At 50.2% G+C, this 25,699-nt stretch overlaps 1 protein-coding gene across 3 annotated transcripts in view; it reads left to right on the top strand.

Annotated features, from left to right (window-relative positions):
• The window catches only part of Loxhd1 (lipoxygenase homology PLAT domains 1), a 153,113-nt gene that overhangs the window by 91,941 nt on the left and 35,473 nt on the right, over window positions 1–25,699 (top strand). For 2 of the 3 annotated variants that reach the window (NM_001414400.1, XM_087592288.1), the window contains 11 exon segments: window positions 114–242; window positions 1,348–1,512; window positions 5,471–5,652; window positions 8,939–9,055; window positions 9,862–10,024; window positions 13,476–13,630; window positions 17,387–17,596; window positions 17,723–17,858; window positions 19,712–19,920; window positions 20,665–20,850; window positions 23,587–23,714. In NM_001414400.1, coding sequence (NP_001401329.1) covers window positions 114–242; window positions 1,348–1,512; window positions 5,471–5,652; window positions 8,939–9,055; window positions 9,862–10,024; window positions 13,476–13,630; window positions 17,387–17,596; window positions 17,723–17,858; window positions 19,712–19,920; window positions 20,665–20,850; window positions 23,587–23,714 — 1,780 coding nt within the window. 3 annotated transcript variants of the gene reach the window in all.

Here is a 25,699-nt window from a genome sequence, read left to right on the forward strand (position 1 = left end):
AGGTCTGTCTCTCCGGAGGTTTATGCGAGAAGGTTTTCTGCAGGAGGGTGGGTGAGAACAGGTTGGGACCGTCTCAGAGCTAGTCAGTCACCATGGGCTTATCTGGTTGGCAGGGATGACCCTCCTGAAGTCCTCCAAAACCAACAGTGACAAATTTGAAAGGGACAGCATTGAAATCTTCACCGTGGAGACGCTGGATCTGGGAGACCTTTGGAAAGTTAGGATCGGCCATGACAACACAGGTCTGGTTTCCCTCCCTTCTCTTCCCTATCAGAGCTACAGAGTCCCTGGACCAGTCACTTGTGGGCGTCATGCCTTCCACAGGGACACAGCTTCTGACTCTCACTTGCCCAGTGGAGCCCTGGCTGCCACAGATTCTGGGATTATTCATCTTCCCTGGGACCTGCACACAGGTGCTTTGGAAGTCTCTCTCCAGATCTCAACCTCAGTGATGTTAATGTGCACCTGAAAGAGATCAATGGGTCTCTAACCTGTGGTGCATTGACGTCATTCAGAGTGGGAGGGGATATTAGACCATGGCTTCTAGGTCCACCCTATTGTCTCCAATCCAGGGGTTCTGAGAATGTGCTTATCTTTCAAGTCCCTTGGCCGTACGCAACTGCTAGCCTAGGGACCCTAGTGTAGGAACCGAAGAGCCAGCTTCATGGAACCTACTGACAGAGCAGCCAGACAAAGGAAGCATCCATTTTTTTCCCCACAGTAAAGTAGGACTCTTTACTATTGGCCAAACCTCCATTTCTTAGTTAGAGGAGGAAACCCCATCCTAGAAGCAGCACTCTAGGGACTGTTAGGACAAGGGTCTTGTCCTGGTCTTCATTTCCTTCCCTAAATGTGTTGCCTCAGCTCTCATCCATCACAAATAGAGCCAGGGAGCCGTGAGGCACAATGGGATAAGAACGTCTCCGTGGACACAAGCTTCTGTGCATCCCTGAGCTAGCTTGTCTGGAGCTTGGTCCACCCCCACAGCGTCCTTGCTTCTCTTGATCAGACTTGCCTGCCCTCCTGCTACCTCCTCTCAGTGCCTCTCCAAGACCAGCAATGGCAGGAGCCCCCTTGGGCTGCTGCTCTTCTGGTCCAGCCTGGAGTGGGATGCAGTTTTAGTCGTGTGCACATCTTAATAAGTGTTGTCTTGACAACGCTGTCAGCAAACGGTGCTAAAAGACTGGTGGAGCTCTGGGAGCTCAAGGAGAGAAGGGAACCGGGAGTTTCTGAGCTCATCCCCAGGGAGTCATATCTGCACACGCTCTTAATCACACTCTTAATGGGCTCTCTCTCCCTCTCCCTCTCCCCCTTACCCCTCCCCCATCTCTCTCCCCTCATCTACAGGCAAGGCCCCAGGCTGGTTTGTAGACTGGGTGGAGGTGGATGCCCCATCTCTTGGGAAGTGCATGACCTTTCCCTGCGGCCGTTGGTTGGCCAAGAATGAGGACGACGGGAGCATCGTCAGGGATCTCTTCCACGCGGAGCTTCAGACACGGCTCTACACGCCATGTATGGAAAGGCTGGCCCTCCTGGGGGCCCCCATAACCTGCTGTCCTGACTCAGCCCCAGACTCTCCTCCACGGTTGGCACGGTGCCAAACCCACCTCTACCGTTCTGTTCAGCTCCCTTTTCCCTCCTCAGATGTCCTGAGTTCGGGGGGTGGGGGTGGGGGTGAGAGAATACTGTGGGCCTAGCCCTGGACCCCCAAAAAGATAATATTGGATTTATTCCAAACTCTACACAACACACACTGATGACAGTGCACTGTCTGGCCTCTCTGGGGCTCAGTGTTTCTCGTCTATAAAATAGAGACCGTGACGCAGGGTGACTAATGTTAAATCAGTGCTCACGAGGAGCGATGACCCACCCACCCCATCACCATCCTCTTCACATTCTACCAAGCCAGAGAAATTCCTACTCAGACACTTTCTCCTAGTGGGGGTCAGGGGAGAACTTGAGGTAAATGTTCCTTTCCCTGGACAAATCGGAGGGAAGGTGGGTGACTCCCTGTCATGAAATGTTCACGCCTGATGTTCATGGGCGCGCACGTCCGTACTAGGTGCTAACACCCAAACTGAAATCAGCCGAACTGCGAAAATCTGTCAGAATTTGGTGAGATCTGAAACCCACACAGAACAGTCAGTTTAGTTTTCTGGTTAAATAATGAACGCTACTAAAATTTTTCCCCCCCTGAACAGCTCAGAATCAAACAGTATGGCTCAGTCAAAGTTGGGATCAACAGGTTGCCAGTGTATTTTCCGCTCCAAAACCTGAACAGAAGTGACCTTTCCCCTAGTCAAGGCTTCGACCTAGCCTTGCCCCAGAAGCTCCCCAAAGTGCAAGTCAGACTGAACCAACACTCAGCACTGACAGGAGGAACGATTGGGTCCCGGGTGCAGGAGCACCCACCCCCCTTGTGGCACCTTAACAGGCCACATTTTGTGTCACACCAGTTTGAGATTTTGCATAGTCTGACTGAGTACCCCGTGTCTCCCTGCATCTTTGGGAACTGGTTCCAGGACCCTTAGGGCAACAGTAGATGCTCAGGCCTTTTACAGGAAGCGGCATAACATTCTAACATAACCTAGAGCAGGTGAATCTTAGACTCGCGCTTGCTTTTTTAAAAAGGGATGTGGGGTGGGGAAAGAACTGAAAAGCCCTAAGAGGAAACAAGGAGGAAGGGATTGGATCAGACCTATTTCTGGAGAGTCTCTGGGCAGAGGGGAACACAGCCAAGGGGCTCTGGAACAGTAGAAAAAGCCTCCAGCTGTTTCAGTCAAGGGTCAGGGGAAGTGTTCATGAACCACCTCACCCCATGGCTGAAATAATTTCCTCCAGTTCATCCCAGAAGTGGACTCTGTAGCTCTGGAGTCAGACAAGTTTGGGCTCAGGTCCCACCATGTGACCTGGGACCAGTCCCTTCACCCCTCTGCAGCTTGTGGCTCTGATGAGATGGGCACAATACCACTCCACTGGCACTCTGGGGATGACGGTGCTGTCCAGGGCATAGTACTGAACCTGGCACATGACAAGTTCCCAATGGGTGAGACTGGTGCCACCACAGGCATGGATATCTCCATACTTCTTCAGGGAATCCTTTCAGGACACTGGAGGCAGTTCCTCATTCAGAGAAGGTTGAGATCCCCTAAGAACAGGCAGCTCCTAAAATGGATGGGTCCCTTTAAGATCCAAGAACATAAAATAAGGAGTATTTGCTTGTGGACTCCTTTTAGGGTTTTAACTTCTTCCCTCCCTCCCTCCCTCCCTCCCTCCTTCCTTCCCTCCCTCCCTCCCTTCCTTCCTCCCTTCCTTCCTTTCTCTCCTCCTTCTTTCCTCTTCTTCCTGCTCTCTTTCTGTTCTTTGGTAATGTATGTGATATATTATGTATGTTTGGTGTGGTGTATGTACTTGATAGTGTAGGTGTGTATACATATATGTGGCTGCATGTTAAGGTCCGACAATGTTGGGTGTCCCCTCAATTGCTTTGTGCCTCTTGTTTTTCAGGATAGGGTCTCTCTCACTGAACCTGAAGCTCTCATTAATTTTAGGGATCCATCCTTCTCGTCTTAGCCCGCAATGCCGGTGTCACAGACATGTGACATAGTACCTAGCTTTTTATGTGGGTTCTGGGGATCTGAATTCAGATCCTCATCCTTACTTTACTAACGGAGCCCTCTTCCCAGTCTGTATTCATATTATCTATCTATCTATCATCTATCTATCTATCTATCATCTATCTATCTATATCATCTATCTATCTATCATCTATCTATCTATCATCTATCTATCTATCTATCTATCTATCTATCTATCTATCTATCTATCTCTATCTCTCTGGCCAGCAATCCATAATGAGTATATTTATTCATATGCATGTATGCCAAGCCTATCACAAAAGTTACCTCACTCCACGTGGTATGCAATAGCAGTCAGGATATGGTTGACTGCTCGCTAACCTTACATAACCTGCTAATGAATCTCACCCTGTAGCTGACACTTGATTCAGATGAACAGCTTCAAACTGTACTGTAAGGTGTGAATTAGGCCCACGCCACAGACACTCCAAAGAGAAACTTAGGAATCTTTATTAGTCAGTCCCTCCGAGAGCTCCAGTAGAGCAGATCCTCAGTCCATACAGACACACTGGTTGCTTGTCGTGGAGCGGCTGCACTGGGAAGTCACTTGCCAGCAGCTCTCCTTTAAGGGTAGACAGTCTTGTAGCTAGAGAATCCCCCTCCTCCCCCTCCTCTCCTTCCTCCTCCTCTTCCTTCTACTCTTTCCCCCTCTTCCTCCTCTCCCTCCTCCTCTCCCTCCTCCTCTGCTTCCTCCTCATCTTCCTCTCCTTCCTCCTCCTCTTCCTTCTACTCTTTCCCCCTCTTCCTCCTCTCCCTCCTCCTCTCCCTCCTCCTCTGCTTCCTCCTCATCTTCCTCTCCTTCCTCCTCCTCTTCCTTCTACTCTTTCCCCCTCTTCCTCCTCTCCCTCCTCCTCTCCCTTCTCTCCTTCCTCCTCCTCTTCCTTCTACTCTTTCCCCCTCTTCTTCCTCTCCCTCCTCCTCTCCCTCCTCCTCTCCCTCCTCCTCTCCCTCCTCCTCTCCCTTCTCTCCTTCCTCCTCCTTTCCCTCCTCCTCTCCTTCCTCCTCCTCTTCCTCCTCCTCTCCTTCCTCCTCCTCTTCCTCTCCCTCCTCCTCTCCCTCCTCCTCTCCCTCCTCCTCTCCCTCTTCCTCTCCCTCCTCCTCTGCTTCCTCCTCATCTTCCTCTCCTTCCTCCTCCTCTTCCTTCTACTCTTTCCCCCTCTTCCTCCTCTCCCTCCTCCTCTCCCTTCTCTCCTTCCTCCTCCTCTTCCTCCTCCTCTCCTTCCTCCTCCTCTTCCTCCTCCTCTCCTTCCTCCTCCTCTTCCTCTCCCTCCTCCTCTCCCTCCTCCTCTCCCTCCTCCTCTCCCTCCTCCTCTCCCTCCTCCTCTTGGCCACTCCCCTATAAGAAACATCTATTAAGTCAGAGCAGCTGAATGAGAGGCCAGGTATGACATGGGAGCTTGCCGGTTTGGAGCCAATGAGGGACTAAGAGCAGCAGACAGAATGAGAAGAGAATGCTATTTCATCACTGAGCCTGGCTCTCCGATTGGCAGTTTGCCTCTGAAATGCAAAGCTCCGGGTTACAGAGTATGGCTAAGCCTCCTGGTGGGTGCGCATCAATGAAAATGAAGGCTCTTAACCAACTTGTCCAGGCCACACTGATCATCAGGTTAGGCCCCAGATTTGGGCTCGAGCTTTTCAAATTCCATAACCTATATCTCCAGCCAGTCTGTCATAAGTCCCTGTCTGGAGGATCAGGGCTGTCTCTAGATATGAGGCATGAGACGTTCCCTCTAAAAGGCCACCACTGAGGCCGGAAAGAACACGGCCTCACCTACGGTATCTTCTGTTCTCTTCCTGCCACCCCTGTCCTTGCCCTCTGCCATATCTCTCAGTTGTCCCTTATGAGATCACCCTCTACACCAGCGATGTCTTTGCTGCTGGGACGGACGCCAACGTCTTCATAGTCATCTACGGCTGTGATGCCGTGTGCACCCGGCAGAAGTTCCTGTGCACCAATAAGAGGGAACAGAAGCTGCTCTTCGAGAGGAAGTCAGCCTCCCGCTTTATTGTGGAGGTACCTGGCCCCTTGCACTTCCATAGAGGGCGGGGTCAGAGGAGCGTTTCATCGAGATGGGCCACAGCGAATGGGAGGTGAGCAGCTTGGTCAGCCTCCCTGAGCCTTCACGTCCAACCAGACAGGAGGATGGTGAAGCTAGGTAGGTCTTTTAGGACAAGTTGTCAGGTTTAAAGGTGATGATGACGAGAACCAGGGGAGGCAGGCATACCAACAGGATATCTTCCTGCTTCTACCACGGATGCAGCCCAGCTTCCAGGCAGGTAGGAGCTGAGGTGCTGGATGGTGCAAATCTCTCACAGGGGATTGTGCAGGGCTGCGTCTTCTGCTTGGCTGTCACGCTATAGCCAGTTGGACACAGCTGCTATATGTTTCATAGCTCCTGTCAGATCTGGGCAAAGGGGTTCGGTCATCTGGTGTTTACTGGGGATGTGGGTTCCAGCACCGTGGAATTCCCACATGCCCGTGTGCAGAACAATTCATCCAGCCTGTGTTGTCCTCTCGTGTGAGATGGTGTGGGCAGGAAACACAGCAGAAGAGCCCAGACTCTGCCTGCAAGAGCTTGTGGTATAACTGGGAGGCCCGGTCCTTCACTCAAGATGGGAGATCTAATGCTTGTCACCGTCACTGGTCCTATGGTTTGAGGCCCTAACATATGGGTTCTATCTATGTTCACTGGACCCTTGCAACAATTCTGCGTTGTACTGGACCCAGGTAAAGAGGAGGGGATTGAGGCACAGTAAGGTTAGTGACTTTCCCCAAACCACATAGCTAGCATGCAGGGGAACCAGAATCAAACCTGCGGGCTTTGACGTGTGTGCCCTTACACTCTGTGGTAGACTTTCCTTCCAGTGGGTTGAGCTTGTCATTGGTGTTCAGGAAAAGGTCCTGGAGGAGATGGCTTAAAGCCAGGCATGGAAGTGGGCACTCTCGGGACAAGAAGAGGTATCCCCGGGAGGTGACAGCATGCCCAGTGGGCCAGTGGTGAAAACAGATGCAACACGGAGCTTGAGGGCACAGGGTGAGCATAGTGGAGCTTGGAAAGAGGGTAGGGATGACGCCAGCCTGGGAGAGGACCTAGGAGCCTTGCAAGCCTCAGCTCCCTGGGGAATGGGAAACCAGTAGTGACATGCCCTTGTATTCTAGTGGGAAACAAAAACATCTAGCTTATTCTTACCCTTAGCCCGCTGCTGCTTCGAGAATTTAACTCTCTCCCTATCCCTCTGGGAGCAGGCAACTTTGGTGGGAAGTCTGCCATGGAAAAAGATCAGGGCTGATTCAGTCATCCACACAGGCTAACATCTCTCCACACAAGGTGATATGGTGGGTGCATCACAGGGAATGATATAATTAGTGCCCAGGTTCCACCTCAACAGGACTTCTGGGGGCTTTTATCAATGAGGTCCCCATTAGTATTTATCAATAAGATCCCTATTAGTAGTGAGCAGTTATAATTTGCCAGTTAATTTGTTCATTCTTTGTCAACTGTCTGAGTCTTCAGGGAGTGAGGGAGTTGGACAAATGAAAAGGCTTGTCTTTCCTGCCTGCATCTTCTACCTCTCTACTCTTCTCTGGTGGATCCTCAGCCCGTCACTCAGTCCACGACTCACCTTCCCACCCTCACTGTGGATTACCTGTTAGCAAACTGCTCCCCCTCTCTGTGACCCACCCTGAGGGGTTGGCTGGGAGAAGAACATTAGCAGTTCAGATTCCTGAGCTCATCTGAAATGTCATCCCTGTTGTAAACACTCAATAAGGACTAAGTCATTGATTCACAGTGACAGTTCCAAGAAGGTGTCAGTATCATAATCCCATGTCACACATAAGCACCCAGAACAAGGAAGGTTTGAAACGTACGAAGGTAGCACTACTCAGTGAGCTAGGGTCCCGGCAGTTCAGCTCCACAGCCTTCTTGGACAATGTCTTTAACCCCCACCCTCCAAAGGTGACTGCCAGGACCTTCTGATCCCATCCCATCTATGAGTCCCAGCAGGCCTCTGAGGGCCTCCTTGTTGCCGATGGTGCCACAGACAAGATGACAAGGGCTTGCCATAGGACTAAGTTTACAGACGTGCCATTGAAGCCACGTGTCCCAAACCTCAAAGCGTATGGGACAGGGAAGGAAATAGACGCCCCTAAGTGGAAGATGAGCTGGGGACCCTGTATTTTCTGGCCACCTCGGGTGTGAAGTGATCAGTTGAGATGTGGATCACAGCCTTCTCCTGGGGCATCAATACCTTTTCGACAGGTAGTCATAAGATCCATCAGAAATCTCTACAGCCCTTACATCACCTGGAAGCACTGATCTTTGTTTAGTTGCTCTGAGTCCTCTGGGCTTGCAAGGCTTCTAAGGACCATTGTGGCCATGGATTCTGCTCTCTGCTCCAGAGCAGGTGACAGGTAGTGGAGCGTCTTGGGAGGGCAGCACGGTTCACAGCACCTGTGGCTCCCTTGTCTGTCTAGGGAGTAGCAAGGTGCTTGGCCAGGGACTTAGAGCTAAAGAACAGGTGATAAAGAGAGCCATGCTGGCTGGCTGGAGAGATGGCTCAGTGGTTAAGAGCACCGACTGCTCTTCCAGAGGTCCTGAGTTCAATTCCCAGCAACCACGTGGTGGCTCACAGCCGTCTGTAATGGGATCCGATGACCTCTTCTGGTGTGTCTGAAGAGAGTGATGGAATACTCATATACATAAAATAAACAAATCAGAGAGAGAGAGAGAGAGAGAGAGAGAGAGAGAGAGAGAGAGAGAGAGAGAGAGAGAATACCATTCTGTGGTTGTTGACCTAGTCTTGATCTCAATGGGCTGCCCCATCCCTGGTTCTGGTTTTGGCTGACTAAGACACTATTTTCTGTAATTTTGGGGGAACAGAATCTATAGGAGTAGAGAAAAAGAATTATAGAAATGGAGGGGCTCTTAAGAATTGGAAGATTTGAACATAGTCTGTCCAGCAAGACAGGAGCACAGGATGTACCAGATCCCTTCTTCTGAGACCCAACTCAGTCCTCAGAGATTGCGCTACTCTGGCATCAAGTAATGGAGGATGGGAAGAGTCAGATACCCCTGAAAGACCTGAGTGCCCGAATCAGGGCCATCCGTGTCCAGACTGAGGGAAGGAAGCATTGGTGTGCCATGTGCAGAGGAGGGGCTTGTCCTGACTGCTCAGTAGAGATAGATGAGAGCAAATAGCACCTAGAAGTTCAAGGGGGATCTGAACATGGATGCCCCGAGGACGTACGAGGTGGTGGAAGCCTTACTGACACACCGTGCCTTCTTTTCTTTCTGAAGTTAGAAGACGTGGGTGAGATCATAGAAAAAATTCGGATTGGCCATGACAACACAGGCATAAACCCTGGGTGGCACTGCTCCCACGTGGACATCCGCAGGCTCCTCCCCGAGAAAGACGTAAGTTGGAAATGGGTCTTTCCCAGTGCTTCACCTTTTCCCAGATAGCATACTGGCTTGTCGGCTACTTCAGCCTGTTAACTAGCTCGGGGCCAACAAAATCTTTCAGTGGTTCTCGACCTGTGGGTCACAACTCCTGTGGGGTAGGATGACTGCCTCATGGGGGTCACATATCAGATATATGACCTGTCAATCAGATCCTTACATTATGATTTATAACAGCTGCAAGATTACAGTTATGAAGTAGCAACAGAAATAATTTTATGGTTGAGGGGTCACCCCAACACGAGGAAGGGTTGCAGCATTAGGAAGGCTGAGAACCACTGGTCAAGGCAATCTGTTCTGGTCCATGTGTCTGTCTCAAAACAACAGGACTGGTGAGTGACCAGCATGTCCTTGACCAGGGTCAACTCCAGAGGAAAATTTAACCTGAACAACTTGGGAAACACTAGGAAAATATAAACTTCCACAGTTAGGGGACGGCAAGCGGTCTCTGACAAGACGGATTTAAAAACTCAGAGACCCTGCTTCACCTACTGGGCCCAAGTATCTGGGATAGGATTCAGATAATGATTTTTAAATTCGACCCAGGAAGTGCAGCCTTCAAAAGGCTAACTAACTCCTCCTGTGGTTGTGTAAATCTTTAAGGCTAGATCTTCTGAAATCAGGCTAGAAAGAATCCCTGTGTACCGTGAGGCAATAACTTCTTTGTCTTTGGTTCCCATGATCTTCATCACACTGAAGAATCACTGGTCTTGGCGGTCCCCTCCTTACAGACTAACTGTCCTCCTTCCTCCTCACCCCAGGGTACAGAAACCTTGACTTTCCCCTGTGATCGATGGCTCGCCACCTCTGAGGATGACAAGAAGACCATCCGAGAACTGGTCCCCTATGACATCTTCACTGAGAAGTACATGAAAGATGGATCCTTAAGGCAGGTCTACAAGGAAGTGGAGGAACCTCTGGACAGTAAGTGCGTGTATTAGGGCAGGGTGGGAGGGCTGAGTGGCCTTTGCTGCACATGAAGTTCCTCCCTGCTGAGCCCCTGCCCCTGCTAGGTCAAGCCTCCTCACAGAGGAGGACGGTCTGTGCGATCACTGGACAACTGAGGCTCACAGAAGTTGCATAACTTGCCAAGTCCACACATCTGGAAGATAGGAAGCCAGTCTTCAGATTCTGGCCTGTTTCGCTGCAAGCTGTGTGCTCAAACCCCTTCCTCCTTTTGCAGAGTGATACATCCCAACAGATCTCCCACTGCCTAGATTACCCTGCTCCTGACCTTGTGCTGCTCAGTTCACTTGGCCATAGTTGGTGTGGTGTGGCCCTCTCTGTTCCTCTGTTAGGCTGGAGCGTACCTCAGTGGGAGAGTATTTGCCTAACACATGAGCACCTGGTTTAAAACCCTGTCCTGTAAAGGATTTGTTTTTAAGAAGGAAAGCAGGGTAGAAATCTCCCGACAAGGCCTATCTCTGGGTTTAGGTCCAGGTTCTGGGTCGCCAGGTTTTGTTTTCTGTATCTGCTAGTTACACTGTTCTCCATGACTCCTCTTTCTCTGCAGGACTTGAATCATCCTGACCACCCACTTCTCCTGCTTCTTCCTCCCTTGGGTCTGAGTGACATCATCAGACTGTGGTTATCTTCCTATCCCCCTAAAGAGTCTGCACAATGCCGGTCCTTTCTGTGCCTGCTGGCATTGAGGTCTCACTGCCCAGCTTTCTCCTCTCACTACACTGTGGGCACATGTGTGTACGTGCACACACGTGTTCTTTCTTTGTAGCCACTCAGCTCCGAGTAAGCTTTAACTATTCGGTAATCAATGTCACCTACAGAAGTCTCTACCACTAATGATACACAAAAATGCCCGTGGTTCTCCCCAACGGGGCAGTCTACACAGAAGCTCCAAGAACTTAGAAAACCAACCCCAAGTTACAGTGCAATTTTGGAAAACTGGAGTAAGACCCAGGATTCCAGTAAAACTCAAGACTCTTTTATGAAGCGGGTGGGGCTGGGACACAGATCTTTCTGCTAATGAGAGTCAAAAGACAAGGAACGACTGTGTTTTCCTTGTTATGTAAAACAGTGACAGCCCCCATTTTCCTTTCATCTGAGACCTCTCTCTCTCTCTCTCTCTCTCTCTCTCTCTCTCTCTCTTTCTACACACACACACACACACACACACACACACACACACATTCCTTTCTTCATATTTTCTTTGCTATCCAGTAAGGGAAATATATCTTTTTGTTTTCTATCTTGACCGCAGATGGACACCCTAGGCTGCTGTTTTTAACATCACTCTTGGGCTGTTCTGTATAAACTGTGCTCTGCAGAACCCGCTCTGGGTTTCTAAGGAGACACCTCTTCCCTGACAGGCTGTGTGGCCAGGGTGGGACGGGAGGGAGGAGGATCCAGAAATAGCTATATCCTGCATCCCCGTATGTATTGCTCAGCACTGAGAAGCTGAATTGGTTTTCTTAATTACCAAAGGACCAGAGAAAGCAGCAGGAGGTGGAGTGGGGGTGTTAGAAGATCATTCATCTCAGTCTGGGACAAGGGCTCCTAGAAGAGGCGTTTCTAACAGGTCCGCCCACCTGTGATAATTTCACATGCGGAACAGGCTTGAATGCTGCCAGAAGTGGAGGGGGGAATGGCAGGGAGAGGACAGTCATCAACTGTTGTGTCTAAGCTGTGACAAGATTGCTAATGTTACCCCACGTTGGTGTTGGCCCGACAGACTTGGGTAATGCTGCCTCTTTAAGCAACAAAGAGGCAATTTCATTATCAGTTACCGAGGCCCATGACATACTGACTGCTTCTGCGCCAAGCTGAGCAGGATAGACTGGCCCCCGATATTGTCTGTACCAGGGGGCACGCATTTAACCATTCCTAGTCTCGTGAAACAACAAGGAGTTTTGCAGAGTGAGGGAGAATGAGCTATGAAGTCAGGGATGGTAAGGATGAGTTTGGGGAAGGTTTAGGTACAGGAGAGATCAAGTTTCACTTAGATGTGTGAGTTTGTGATGCTGGCCTCTAGTCCCAGTGGAGGTAGCCATTAGGTGACAGGAGTTGGAAATTTGAAGCACAGGAAACTGGGTTGAAGATGCAGACTCAGGAGGTCAAGGAAGACAAAGGCACGTTGTACAAAATGAGAACAGAAGACTCAAGGATTTAGTAGCCAGGGGCTGTGTAGAAGATGAGGGACCCAGGAAAGCCAAAGAGAAGCATGATGCTGTGAAATCCAGTGGAAAAGAAGACATATCAGGGACCATAGTGGGGTGGGGGGATGTGAACATGTCCCTAACTGTGGGTAAAAGCTACCCACAGCACACTGATTTGTTACACGAGTTAGCGGTGGCTGTGGGCCCACTTACAGGGCTTGGAAGCAAAGCTCTTCTTGGTCACTGTAAGAAAGAGAACCACCTTCTAAGTCTTGTAAGTCCCCTGGGTTCACAGGAATGGCCCTTAGTCCAGGATAGGTACCACACCACCCTAGTTTCCCTGCCATTGTGCTCTGGGTCTGTGCCAACATTTAGGTCATTTCTCTGGGTGGTTAAGAACAGCACTGCAGGAACAAACCTTCCCCCTTCCCAGTTTCTAATCACCACTCCAAAAACTTCCTTTTCATCCCATTCCCTTGAATCTCCCAGGGCAAAGGGACACAGAGAAGGGAGCAAAGTCACCTTAGCGCCTGTGGAAAGCACATGGAGGACTCGCTTGTCCACAGGGCTGGAGGCTGGGGAAGCAGCTGTCTAAGTCTTCCTTCCTGAGCCACAGCAGCAGAGCAAAGCCAAGACCACACTCATTTCCATCTCCCTCGGGATCCTTGTATACTAGTCATCATCATCCTAGTACTCAGCTACTTCCCAGGCACCATGAGAACAAAGGAGATATTCTCAGTCTCTGTGGTTGAGGGGAAAGAGTTTCCCTGGGGATAGTGGGGCAACGTGAGTGGTACCAATGGGCTGAAGAATAAATCAAAGTCAGGAAGATGATGATTATTTGAAAATTACTCCACACACATGCCTAATCCATTTAGAAGAATGGTGTAGCTAGAAGACAAGGCCTTGCATTGCCAATATCACAGCATAAAGACTCAGTGACCATAGTGAAGACATACTTAGGGCAATCTCCTTGGACTAACTTGAATAGGTGAATGGGTTGGGGGACACTCCAAAAGTCCCCATCTTTTGGTTCTCTGAGAGCCTCCTGAGTCCAGATCTGATGGGTGACTCTGACTGAAGCACCCACTCATGGTGCAGCTGATCATGCATATCCAAGCAGCAGAAAGAAAATGCAACAGCTTCAGGGCCTGGACCAGAGCTTTGTATGCCGACCAACCCTGCTCCCTTGAGCTAATGAGCTTCCACCCTGCTCTTTCTCGCCTCTATCTGTCTGTCTGACTGTCCAACTCGATGGGCAGTTGTGCTGTACTCTGTGCAGATCTTCACAGGGAATGTTCCTGGGGCGGGGACAGATGCCAAGGTCTACATCACCATCTACGGAGACCTCGGGGACACTGGGGAGCGGTACCTTGGCAAGTCAGAGAACCGCACCAACAAGTTTGAGAAAGGAACGGTAGGAGAGACACACTGAACGCCACCTCTCTTGGTCCTGAGAGTATCTTGGAATTCTGTGGGGTGAGGTGCATCTTCCCGTGGCCTTTTGACGTTGCTTTTCCTATGTAAACACAGATCATCCCCTTCGCTAGCCGATATACTTCCCTGGGTCCTGTATAAGGGTTGGGGTGGAGTGGAAGTTGGGCCCGAGCTCTAGTTTATGGGAATGGCCTCTTCAGAAACCAACTCACTGAGGGTGGTTCATGCACAAGAACATGGAGGCCACAAGAGGCAGAGGCTAGCCTAAAAAAAACTCTTGATTGGGGGTCTGGAAGCCCGGCTCTGCCTTTAGTTTCTTGTCTGATTCAACTTTGCTGACCTTAGTTTCTCTGTCACAAGGATGAGGAAACAAATATAAATCAGCTCAAGTATGGAGTGCAGAGCTGAGGCCCTCAATATAAATAACAGCGGGAGCAGAAGGGCCCCTCACTCTCTCACCTTGACCTGTCCATCGAGGGGCCAAGCCTGCTCTCGATTAAGGTGCTATGACTATTAAAAAAAAAAAAAAAGGCCTGAAAGACACACGGCCAGTCAGCAAGCATTTGCAGCGCTTGCTCTGATACACTGTGGTTTACAAGAAGGACGGAGTCCATCCAAAACTTTGCCTTCCGTGCAGCTCTCCCAGCACAGTTCCCCGCTCCCCTGTGTGCTGCCCTACCCTTCACTCGGTCCTCCAGGATCCTTGGTCCCCTTCCTTCCTCTCCATGTACCTAAGTCTACCTGAAACTCCACAGGCCAGGGGATCTCCAAAGAGCAGAGTCACGGCATTGATCCGGCTACTGTCTTGCCAGTGTCCATGAGTGTGTAACATCCACGCATGTCCCAAGGGCCTAACTCTCAGCCAGACAGGCCTTTTTATATTGAACCACCTGCTACTGGTGAGTAGGGAATTCACTGTGGGACAAGTAGCAGGTTTCCTGTAAGTGGGTTTGTAATGCCTGGTGACCCCATGTGCCAGGCTCAAAGGAGGAGCCCCAAGCTGGCTGCTGGGTCCTCAGAAGGTTATGTCCCAGCACTCTAGTTAATCATCTGGATAGAGACCATCAGTCTTCAACTTCACTTTCCTGCCTCTGAATCAGGAATAACACGATTCCCAGTTAGACCTCTGTACTGAGAAAGAGGAAATGTTCATCAGCATACTGAGGAAGATAATTTACAGGTCTCTCTCTGTCTCTCTATGTCTCTCTCTGTCTTTGTCTCTGTCTTTGTCTCTCTGTCTCTCTCTGCCTCTCTCTGTGTCTCTCTTTCTGTCTCTCTCTCTCTCTCTCTCTCTCTCTCTCTCTACACACACACACACACACACACACACACACAGCACAAGAGATGAAGCTGTTCACTGCCCAGATATAGTACTTAGGAGAGGACTCATCTTGCTCTTCTCATTTTGGAAAAGTAGATAGCTAAAGAGGTCAAAATAGATTCTGTGACGTCCCTGGCTCTAGACCAGGGATGCGTTATATTAGGTACCCAAACCGTGAGCTCAGATCACTCGAATTAGACACTGTTTCTAATACTAATTGATTATGTAATCTTGGGCAACTTACTTAATTTCTCTGTGTCTCACAAAATAGTTCCGAGTGACTGTGAAAGCCAGCCAAACTAAGCCGTGAGATACCCAACTGTGCCCAGTTTGCTAGCCACGCTGGGCCTCGTTACGGCTTAGGAGAGCTCCCTTGACCCCACCTGCCAGGGATGCCTAGTGCTAACATCTGAAAAATGCATTGGTCTAACAGTAGTGTGCCTCGCGGGGCTAATGGATAAAACTTTGTCCATGTCAGAGCCTGGAAAATAATAGATGCTCAACGAAAACAGAGAATAAATGGTTTAAATATAAATAAGATGGGGCTGGAGAGATGGCTCAGTGGTTAAGAGCACTGCCTGCTCTTCCAGAGGTCCTGAGTTCAATTCCCAGCAACCACATGGTGGCTCATCACCATTTGTAATGGGATCTGATGCCCTCTTCTGGTGTGTCTGAAGACAGCTACAGTGTACTCATAATAAATAAATAAATAAATAAATAAATAAATATAAACACCAAATTTAATATATATATGTGTATGTATGTGTATATGTGTATATATATACATATGTATATGTGTATATATATGTATATGTATATATATGATACAATCTATTCTCTCATTTCAAAACATACACACACACACACAGACAATACACACACACAGAGACAACACACACACATACCACACCACACACACACACACACCATAACACACACACACACACACACACACACACACACACACATACATACACACACACACACACACCACTCTATAAGTCTGCCCTATCCCGTTTTCTTTGTTTCTTTTGGTTTTGTTGTTTGGGGTTTTTGCTAGTTAATTTGGTTTTTCCTTTGCTTTGTTGGGGCCTTTTGAGATAGGGTCTCACTCTCTTGCCCAGGTTAATCCAGAACTCAACTATGTGACTCGAGCTGACCTGGAACTCATGACAGTTCTCCTGCCTCCATTTCCCAAGTTGTGGAATCATAGGCATGGACCACCATGCTCAGTCCCTGGTTTCCTTGCTCCGCATCTGGCCTAGACACTAACTGTGAATTCCTGGGTCCATCGCTGAGGACTTGAAAGCCTCCATGTCTCTAGCCACTTGCTCTGGGGGTCAGGAGTCATTCTTGATGCACCTTTCTTACCAGCAACCTCTCCTTGCCTACATCTAATCGGTTGCCTGGTCTGAGAGAGTCTCCCCAGAAGACTCCTCCATCACTGTCGGCCCTTCCGCATCTGCCACTGTATAAAGCCAAACCTGGTCCCCAGAAGGTCCCACCAGCCCACCCAGTGCTCATAGAACACTACCTTACCTCAATGTCCCCAGGGTCACACAGGTCATGGACATTGCCCACGTCTACCATGGTTATTTGTAGACTTTCAGTACCCGCCCTACACAGCCCAACTGCCATGTCCCCAGCAGGCCACCGAGCACATTTAAAGGGCAGCCACACTCTCTTCGTCCTTCCAGGTGTTCTCTCTGTACTTGTGTTCATGTACCATAGCAGTGCCACAGGGCGCTGCTGTGTTATAGTTTTCCCCTTGTACCTAAAAGCCACAGCAGTGTCTAAAACTTCTCACCTGACCTTTGGCATTCAGTGGGATGCAGACACCAAGATACTTAAATGGAGATGGGGCCGGCTCCTCTCCATAACAGAGTATGTTGCCCCACAATCAGTCTGCTGTCCCCAAAGGGGCGAGGCCCCAGAAGGCTTCTGATTTCCCTCTGTGAGAGCTGGCCTGCTGCACGTTAAGATCCTCCTTTAACGCAGAGGCAGCCAAGTGGAGTGTGGGCTTGCTTTGACTTTAATCAGTTTGGTGGCTGAAGCTTCTGGCTAACAGACCTGGGCCAACATTTCCTCATCCGCTCTGGACATAGCCTTCGAATAGTTCACTCAGTTCATGAGACATTTTCTCCCAAACACCCACAGGCTTCTCCCAAGAGAAATCCAGGCAAAGGCAGTCTTACCCAGTAAGGACATGAAGCAGTGTCCTACGTGAGTGGGCGCTATAACTAGGCCAATGAGGAAGAGAATCTTGAACTTGGACACTAAACCTTGATCTTTGGGATTCAGTTCTAGAAGGGACTCTCTCATCAGGGATCGTCCACTCAAACTGGGAATCTAGTAGACGGGGTCCCAGGGCTTAAAGTGCGATCCCCGCCAAGCCCTCATCTTTGAACCCTCCAGGCTGACACCTTCATCATCGAGGCCGCTGACCTGGGTGTCATCTACAAGATCAAGCTCCGCCATGACAACACCAAGTGGTGTGCCGACTGGTATGTGGAGAAGGTGGAGATATGGAATGACACCAATGAGGATGAGTTTCTATTCCTGTGTGGGCGCTGGCTATCCCTGAAGAAGGAGGATGGGCGGCTGGAGAGGCTCTTCTATGAGAAGGTACCACCAAGGGGTGCTGGGACTTCCTTGCAGCCACAGCCTGTAGGCCTCTTTATACTCAGGGTTGATCCTTGGAGTAGAAGATGCTGGCACTGCAACGAAGCCAGGCTGCACTTTTCCTTGCAGGAGTACACTGGAGACCGCAGCAGCAACTGCAGCAGCCCGGCTGACTTCTGGGAGATCGCCCTGAGTTCCAAGATGGCAGACGTGGACATTGACACAGTGACAGGACCCATGGTTGACTATGTTCAGGATGGCCCCGGTAAGCAGAGCAGGGAGCTCTTTAGAAAATGAACTGGCCCAGGAAAATGACCTTAAGCTATTCTTAAGATGGGCTGTTGCTACAGCCCCACTGTTACTGATGAAGCAGGCCTAGAACTTTGTATTTTGTGGTGTTTGCACGTTCAACAGCCCTGCGACCGAGCAGAGAGAAGTTCCCTACAAATGAAGCAATAGATCATGTTGTGGGGATAATCTCCTTAATCCATCAGAAGGGTGTTGTCTTAAACTCCGCCCTCACCCTGACTCTCAGAACTGGCTAGGGGATCTGGGACAACCCAACAGAAAGCAGGGCTAACATTTGGAATCTCTCATGTGTCTAATACCCAAAGTCTAATGTTGTATGTTCCTCGGTGCAGGAGAGAGAGCCCAAGCTGTTCATTTGGGGACTTATAATCCATTTCTGGTTCTGACACTAAAACCAGCTTTGGACAAGTCAGTCTCATGGCCTATGTGTTTGCTTCCTCCATAAAACGATGCCCTGAGAAATTCATTTCCCAGGTCATATTTCTGAGATAAGGTAGTTCTATATTCATTTTTCGAACATGTAGAAGACCTTCTTAGATTTAAGAGTGTGACCAGTGCAATGTCACCCTCTAGGACAGCATGGGGGTCACAGAGATCGAGACTCTGTCCACATGCTGCCTTCTCGGTGTGTGAAAAATGACAGGATCCACAAAGTAGATGTCCTTAACAAAGGCCCGTGGTCACCTGTGGGGAGGCCAGGGGAGTTAAACAGCTGTTGGCACAGAGTGCTGTGCCAGTGACTCCAGCCAGGATAGGCTGCTCTGGATAACTCTCAGAGAGATACAGATGGTGTAACCTAGGCCTTTGGCAGCAGGGCACTGACTCCTGTCAGCTGGGATGACAGGCCTGGAGAGGGGTTCTTGACTTATTCATTGCTAACTGCAAATGACAGTGAACTGGAGACCATGGCCTAAACAACTTCAGCATTTTTCTAGTGCATAAAAAAATTCAAAGGCAATCTAAAGTGGATGTGACAGCTCCAGGGTGCCAAGGACAGATCCAGGGTGCCCAGGGAGCTGGTTCCTATAACCTGCTCCCTCTAGAATCCTTATAAAAGACTCCTACCCTAAAGGCCATCCAAGGGAGCCCTCTAAGATGAGAGCTGAGGCGCTGGCCCTCACATCCTCAAACCAAGCAGAATGAATGAATAGGGCACTCCTTCCAAAAGAGTCAGACCCTTAAACAATTACCTCTGAGTGCCACCCAGCAATCACTCACTGGCTTACCTATCAGGACCACCCTTGACAAGAAGGAGAATGAATCCTTATTGAGCATCTAAAGTCTAAGCGATGTGAACTGAACAAGCTTGTTTGCTGAACAAACTAATCTAGTTTGGTATAGAAATAGATGCCCTTGGACCTTCCCTCAGCTAAGTTACGGGTATAATACACTTTGATTAGTAGTCCCCAGTTCCTGCTTTCTGTCAGACCTTCCTTCTCAACAGTGGTTAGCCTGGGCATGGAAACCCCTAGACCTGGTGGGAAGTTTTTTGTTCTTCCTTGTCTGAGAGGGAAATTTTCAAGTCAGATAACTGGCCAACAAGGCTTTCAAAAGCCTGACCTTCCAAGGGACACAAGGACACTCTCTTTGGTCTTCCATTGGGCATTACGGACTACCTCATCCCTACAGAGCAGACACACACCACAATGAACTTGTAGCCTATCTAGAAGGCTTTTGTGCACTTGCTCTCTGAGGAAGCAAGGAAGGGGAGGACCCTTGAGAGCCCTCCCAAGGTCATTACAAGTTCCCAAGCCCAAGGCCTTTGGCCAGCTGGCCTGTCGTGACATTAACCCCCATGGTCTCTTGCAGTGATCCCCTACTATGTATCAGTGACTACTGGGAAGCACAAGGAGGCAGCCACTGATAGCCGCGCCTTTGTCCTGCTCATTGGGGAAGATGATGAACGTACCAACCGCATCTGGCTGGACTTTCCCCAGGGGAAGCGAGGCTTCAGCTGTGGCTCTGTGGAGGAGTTCTACGTTGGTGGCTTGGATGTGGGCATCATCAAGAAAATAGAGGTGCTGGCCCTGGGCCCCCATGATGCTGACTCTCCCTGGGGAGTGAAAAAACTGGCTGACCCATGGGGATGGGGAACTCTGGACCAACAGAACAATAACCTGGAGCCCCTCTGAGTTAGAGGCCAGTCTCCAGCCCTCACCATCAGTGGGTGGGGTTGCCTCAGGTTTCCCATTTCTGCCCATTCAGTAGAGATAGATACCCTGTGTACCCGTTTTCTCATTATTGTGTAACAAGTTACCATCAAATTAGTAACTGACAACAACTCCTGTCCTGGGTCAGGAGTCCGGCCTGGACTTCTCGGCCTCCTGAAATGAACGCAAAGTGTGACCTCACCTCCATCCTTCTCCAAGGCAACAAGCTGTTGGCCAGATCCAGTCCCTTGCTGCTGCAGGAGTGAGGCTCAGTTCCTGTCAGTCCCTGACTATGTCACTCACCAAAACCTGTCCATGGCTTTAATCAGAACAGTAGGAGACAAGCTCTCTTGCTTTGAATGACCTGCTTTCCTATAGCCCTAACACCCACAGTCTCTTTTAAAGAGCTCACTAGATGAGATCAGGCCCACCACGGTCATGTTTTGATTAACTGTGAAATCTCCTCTGTGGAAGGTCTTCTGGCCGGTAGGCATCCAGCATATTGGGAGGAAAGACTGGGTGTGAGAGTGCAAGGCAGGGAGAGGACACCGAGCAAGGAAGGCTTTTTTCCCAGCTCTGCCAAGATCCTCACAGGGATGGTGTGCCTTACAGCTGGGCCACGATGGAGCCTCCCCTGAGAGCTGCTGGCTGGTGGAGGAGCTGTGCTTGGCAGTGCCTACCCAGGGTACCAAGTACACATTACGCTGCAACTGTTGGCTTGCCAAGGACCGAGGGGATGGTGTCACCTCCCGTGTCTTTGACCTCCTGGATGCCATGGTTGTGAACATTGGGAAGAAGGTATGTGTGTGCCCTGCAAGGCACAGGGAAGATGAAGGGGAAGGGGATAGGAGAGTCATCACTAGATACTGGCAGGAACTAGCCTGGAGAAATGGTTGGACTTACTTAGCTCAAGCCAGGAGACTGTTCCCTTTTGGTCCTCTGCTGTGTGACATTGGGGAAGTCTCCTGGTTCCTCTGGGCCTAAGTCTTCTCCTACATCGTGTGCAAATAACATTTCCCTTCATTGCTTGTTCTGTGCTCAGTCCTGGACAAAAGTAATGTGTTTGTTTGCCATCCCTGAAGAGCTTTGGATGGTATAAGCTCTACCCAGATGTGCACCATCACTGTCCTGCACAGATGTGCACCATCATTGCTCTGCACAGATGTGCACCATCATTGTTCTATACAGACGTGCACCATCACTGTTCTATATAGATGTGCACCATCATTTCCCTGCACAGATGTGCACCATCATTGCCCTGCACAGATGTGCACCATCATTGTTTTGCCCAAATGTGCACCATCATTGCTCTGCACAGACATGCACCATCATTGCTCTGCAGAGAGGTGCATGCTCTCCACACTCACAGCATAACAACGGGGCAAAGGACACCAGAGACGAAGGCCTCTGGATCTCACACTATAGCAGTTCCTATCACATGAGACCCTTTGTATCTAGAAAAACTAAGAAGGCCAGAGCTTTGCTTAATGTCTAATGGATCACATGAACTGGGATAGATTGTATAATCTCAAAGGTCAGTTCGGTATCAGGCAGGAAGCAGGAGGCAGAAGGCAGCTCATCCAAAGACAGACATCTGGTTGGTGATCCAGAGGCCTCCTGGACCTTACCCTGTGCCTCTTTCTCCTTCATGAGCTGTGGCACCAACAGCAGCCCAGCTCCGTTCAGTCAGGCCACTTACCAAGGTCAGGACTATCCTGTGATGGGAGTTGCATTCCGCATTGCAAGATCTTCCACGGGAAACTGGGAACGTGCCCGCCACTCCCCACTAGGGGAGTCGGGAGTAGGGCATTCTGCAACACAGACTTCTCCCTCTGTGGCCAGATGGATCGTGTGGGTGAACTTACTGCTTATCCTGGGCTTCTGCTCTGACCCACTTCTCAGCCACTGTGTCTCTGAGCCACTCCCTGAGGCACACCACACCCTGGGCAGCCACAGCTCCTCCAAGTCCCGTCTGGGGAAACACAGGTCCATAATGGGCTATTTACAGGGCAAAGAGCACAGGCTAACCACTGTACAAACTGCAGGGCCCTTTGGACTGGTGTCTCTCCAGAGTATCAACCAGAGTGACAGAAACCCTGCTTCCGTTTCTTATTTGGAAACCTGCCAATTGTGTAAAAGGACATGAGTCTGTATATAGAAGGAATGAGGGACCCGGAGAACACCGGGGCTAGTGGACCTGGGCGGGGGGTGGGGGGTGGGGGACACAGAGAACACCAGGGCTAGCAGACCTGGCCTCAGAAGCTGGTCTCTCCAGGTCATCAGCAACCTCACTGTGACCCTTCTATTTTCCACGTATGGATAGGAGCAAGAAAGGGACAGGTTTCTTTTAGTTGCCAATAATCCCCCCAGTCTTACCTAGCCCTTCTCCACAATGATGCCTTGTATTGATGGACTGTGGGCCTGTGAGCCAAGCTCTCATATGCTATTCCTAACTCTGTGCTGCCCTGGAGAAGAGTCCAGGTACTGCACAAAGGCTCCTGTTTGGAGCATCGACCAAAGCATGACCGCAACCACAACATAGCACACACAGTTCATGGCCTGAAGCTTCCTGAGGAGCATGAGGATGGGACAGTTGCTCGGGTGAGACAGAATATGGCAGGTCTGCCACCTCTCTGCATTGCCCCAACTCTTGGAGACACTAGTTGGTCTGTGGGAATTCATGGAGGGATGAGTAAAAACCCAGGACCCCAGGATGCTGCACATAGGTGATCCCCTTCACACAGATACCCAGGGAGGGGAAGCTCCGCCCTCCCTTCAGGGCCTGCAGGTAAAGGGAATCTGGTCCTTCAGGAACACAATCCAAATCTAAATGGAAACAGGTAATTAACTGTCCACTTTGTACCTGGCTTGGGGAAGAACTCTCAGCCCCCTCAGCCCGTCCCTGCCATGGCATTCCTGGCTCACATAGGGGTGAGCTGGGTGTGGTAAGAAGCTGGGGACACCACTATAGCATCCTCACATGAATGGCCTTACCATACACCCAGTGCCATACGGTACACTTGGCACCGTACCACGCAAATGGTGCCATGCTATATACTTGCGTGGCTATCACGCCCATGGTACCATACCATATGCTCATTTAGTTCTAACACACACGGGCAGGCCCAGCACCAGCAGCAGTTGCATTTGAGCTGCCTGGGTTATCTCATGAGTCTACAAGTAGTGTCTACACATCTCTCCAGAGTGAGCAAGGATAAAGCTGGCCCATTTGTCCCAGGTAAAAAGCTAGCAGAAGGCAGACCTGGATTCAGATGGAGCTCTAGATGCCCCTGAGTCTACTGCCCAGCCTTCACATGGCCACACGTGATGGCTCCCATCACATGCAATGTCTCTGCCAAAGCCCCACCGGATGCGTGACCGTGGCAGTCAACATGGGCAGTCAACAGTGCCAGATTCAGCCTTGAGCTTCAGGGTGTGGAAAGCCTGTCTCTTCTCCCTAGGGACATTGAGATGCGTTGGGTGGTTTGGTGGGTGGAGCAGAAGGTCAGGGACACGCACGCCCCTCTCGCGTAGGTGCTGTATGAAATGACGGTGTGGACTGGCGATGTGGTCGGTGGAGGCACTGACTCCAATATCTTCATGACCCTCTATGGCATCAACGGGAGCACAGAAGAGGTGCAGCTGGACAAGAAGAAGGCCAGGTACCCAGAGGGGCCTGACCCATACCCTGCTCACACCTGACCTCCACCCAACTCTGTCTCAGCCAGAATGGCTCTATTCCCCTCACTGTACTCCTTAAGGGCTCCTAGCTGACTTACATCTGTTGCTAACACTTTTCTAGTTCAAGAGCAAGAGTAAATATCTCTCCTCCAGGGAAGCTGTCCTTAAATACCAACGCCCATAGCAGTTTGCTTCCCTCTAAAAAAAAATTACCAGCTGGGTGTGGTGTGCTGCACCTTTAGTCTCTGTACTCTGAAGGCAGAGGCAGGCAGACCTCTGAGTCGAAGACCAGCCTGGTCCACAGAGTGAGTTCCAGGACAGCCAAGACTACATAGAGAAACCCTGTCTCAGAAAACAAAAGCTACTTGTTTTTATGTCATGTGTGTGAGTGCTTTATTTGCGTTCATGATTGCGTATCACTTGGGGGCCTGGTGCCCATGGAGGCCAGAAGAAGGTATTGGATACCCTAAGACTGGGGTTACAGATAGGTATGTGTCGCGCACCCAACGTCTCGCCAGCAAGAACGACGCACGGACACCAGGATCCTTCTGCAGCAAAGCGTTTATTACATCTTGAAGAGGAGAGGCCCGAGCCCCAGAATGGCGCTGCTTATATACACCCTAGTGCAGCGTGTCCATGCCTGATTGGTTGCTTACCCATGATCTCACTAGGCACACCCCGGAGTGGGCAAAGACCTGGCACGAAGGCACTCTTGCACATGCGCACAGTTAACTTCCTGAAAGGAAGTCGGCTGGCGCGGCGGAGGCCAGCACCATCATGTAATGGCGAAAGCTATCCCAGCTTTCCACGTGGGGCGCAGTGGAAGCCAGCGCCATTTTGTGGTGGCGAATGTTATTGCGGCCCTCTACAGGTATGAATGTCCATGTTGATGCTAGGAATGGAGCCCTGGTATCCTGGAAAAGCCAGTACTCTTAGCCTCTAAACCATCTCTCCAAGACAGTTCTTCTCGCCTTTTCTTCACTCGTCTGCTCTTTGGAAACTGTTCACCGTAAGGCCTGCATGGTTGACATTGCTGGATCTTGTTCATTCCATGGTTTTGCACCGTGCCCAGCGTGGGCGTAAGATGTCCTCGGGGGGGAGGAGCGACACGAAGCGTGGATAGAATTCTTCTAGGTTTGTTGCTTCTCAGCATCTAAAACAATTGCAGAATGAGTGGCCAGCCTTTAAAATATTAACAAGAGGTCCATGAGGGTGGTGCTGGTGGTGCTGGAGGTAACATTGGGGACTAGGCTGCTGGAGCAATGCGGACCCGGCTGAGACTTCTTCCCACAGACACTCCAGCTCTTCCGAAGAATCTGATAAGGATCCTTTCCTGCCCTCTCTTGTCACACAAATCCCACGATGATGGCCTTAGGATGGCTGACATTGAGTATCCACGCTCTGCTGAAAGAGCCCTGTCACCTCTATTGATTCAGGGCGCTCCCTTGAGCCTGCACTGTTAGCATCTCCCATTTATAATGAGACCCTGAGACACAAAGGGATGAAATAAATAGTCCCGGGTCATTGGGATTTGAACTCACAGAGCTTGGGAATACATGAAGCACCAATGAGAACAGAGACCTGTTAGTTAAAGCTTGCGGTAACACAGGTCAGATGTAACATGGGTCAGATGTAACACGGGTCAGGTGATGTCACCAGGTATGGTAAGGTGGAGAGATGTATGGTGAAGCATCACTGTGGCGTGCTGACCACCAAGCATCCCATATGACTACGTTAAAAGGGAAGAGTTGTGTTTCTCCTTTCATCCTGAGCTGGGAAACCAGAACCAAATAAGGATGCTAGTAGTCCCTGAGCATGTGGCGTTGGGAGCCAGCTGCCAAGGAGACTGTGGGTCGTGCTTGATTTCTAGGTGTGGTCTGGCTTTGGCCCCATAGCACGCTCGGTTCCTGCTAATCTCTTCTCTGTTCTCCAACACTAAGCCCCAAACCGACCCCAGTTTCTGGGA

The sequence above is a fragment of the Rattus norvegicus genome, chromosome 18 (assembly GCF_021556685.1).
Source record: "Rattus norvegicus strain SHRSP/BbbUtx chromosome 18, alternate assembly SHRSP_T2T, whole genome shotgun sequence".
Classification (NCBI taxonomy): domain Eukaryota; kingdom Metazoa; phylum Chordata; class Mammalia; order Rodentia; family Muridae; genus Rattus; species Rattus norvegicus.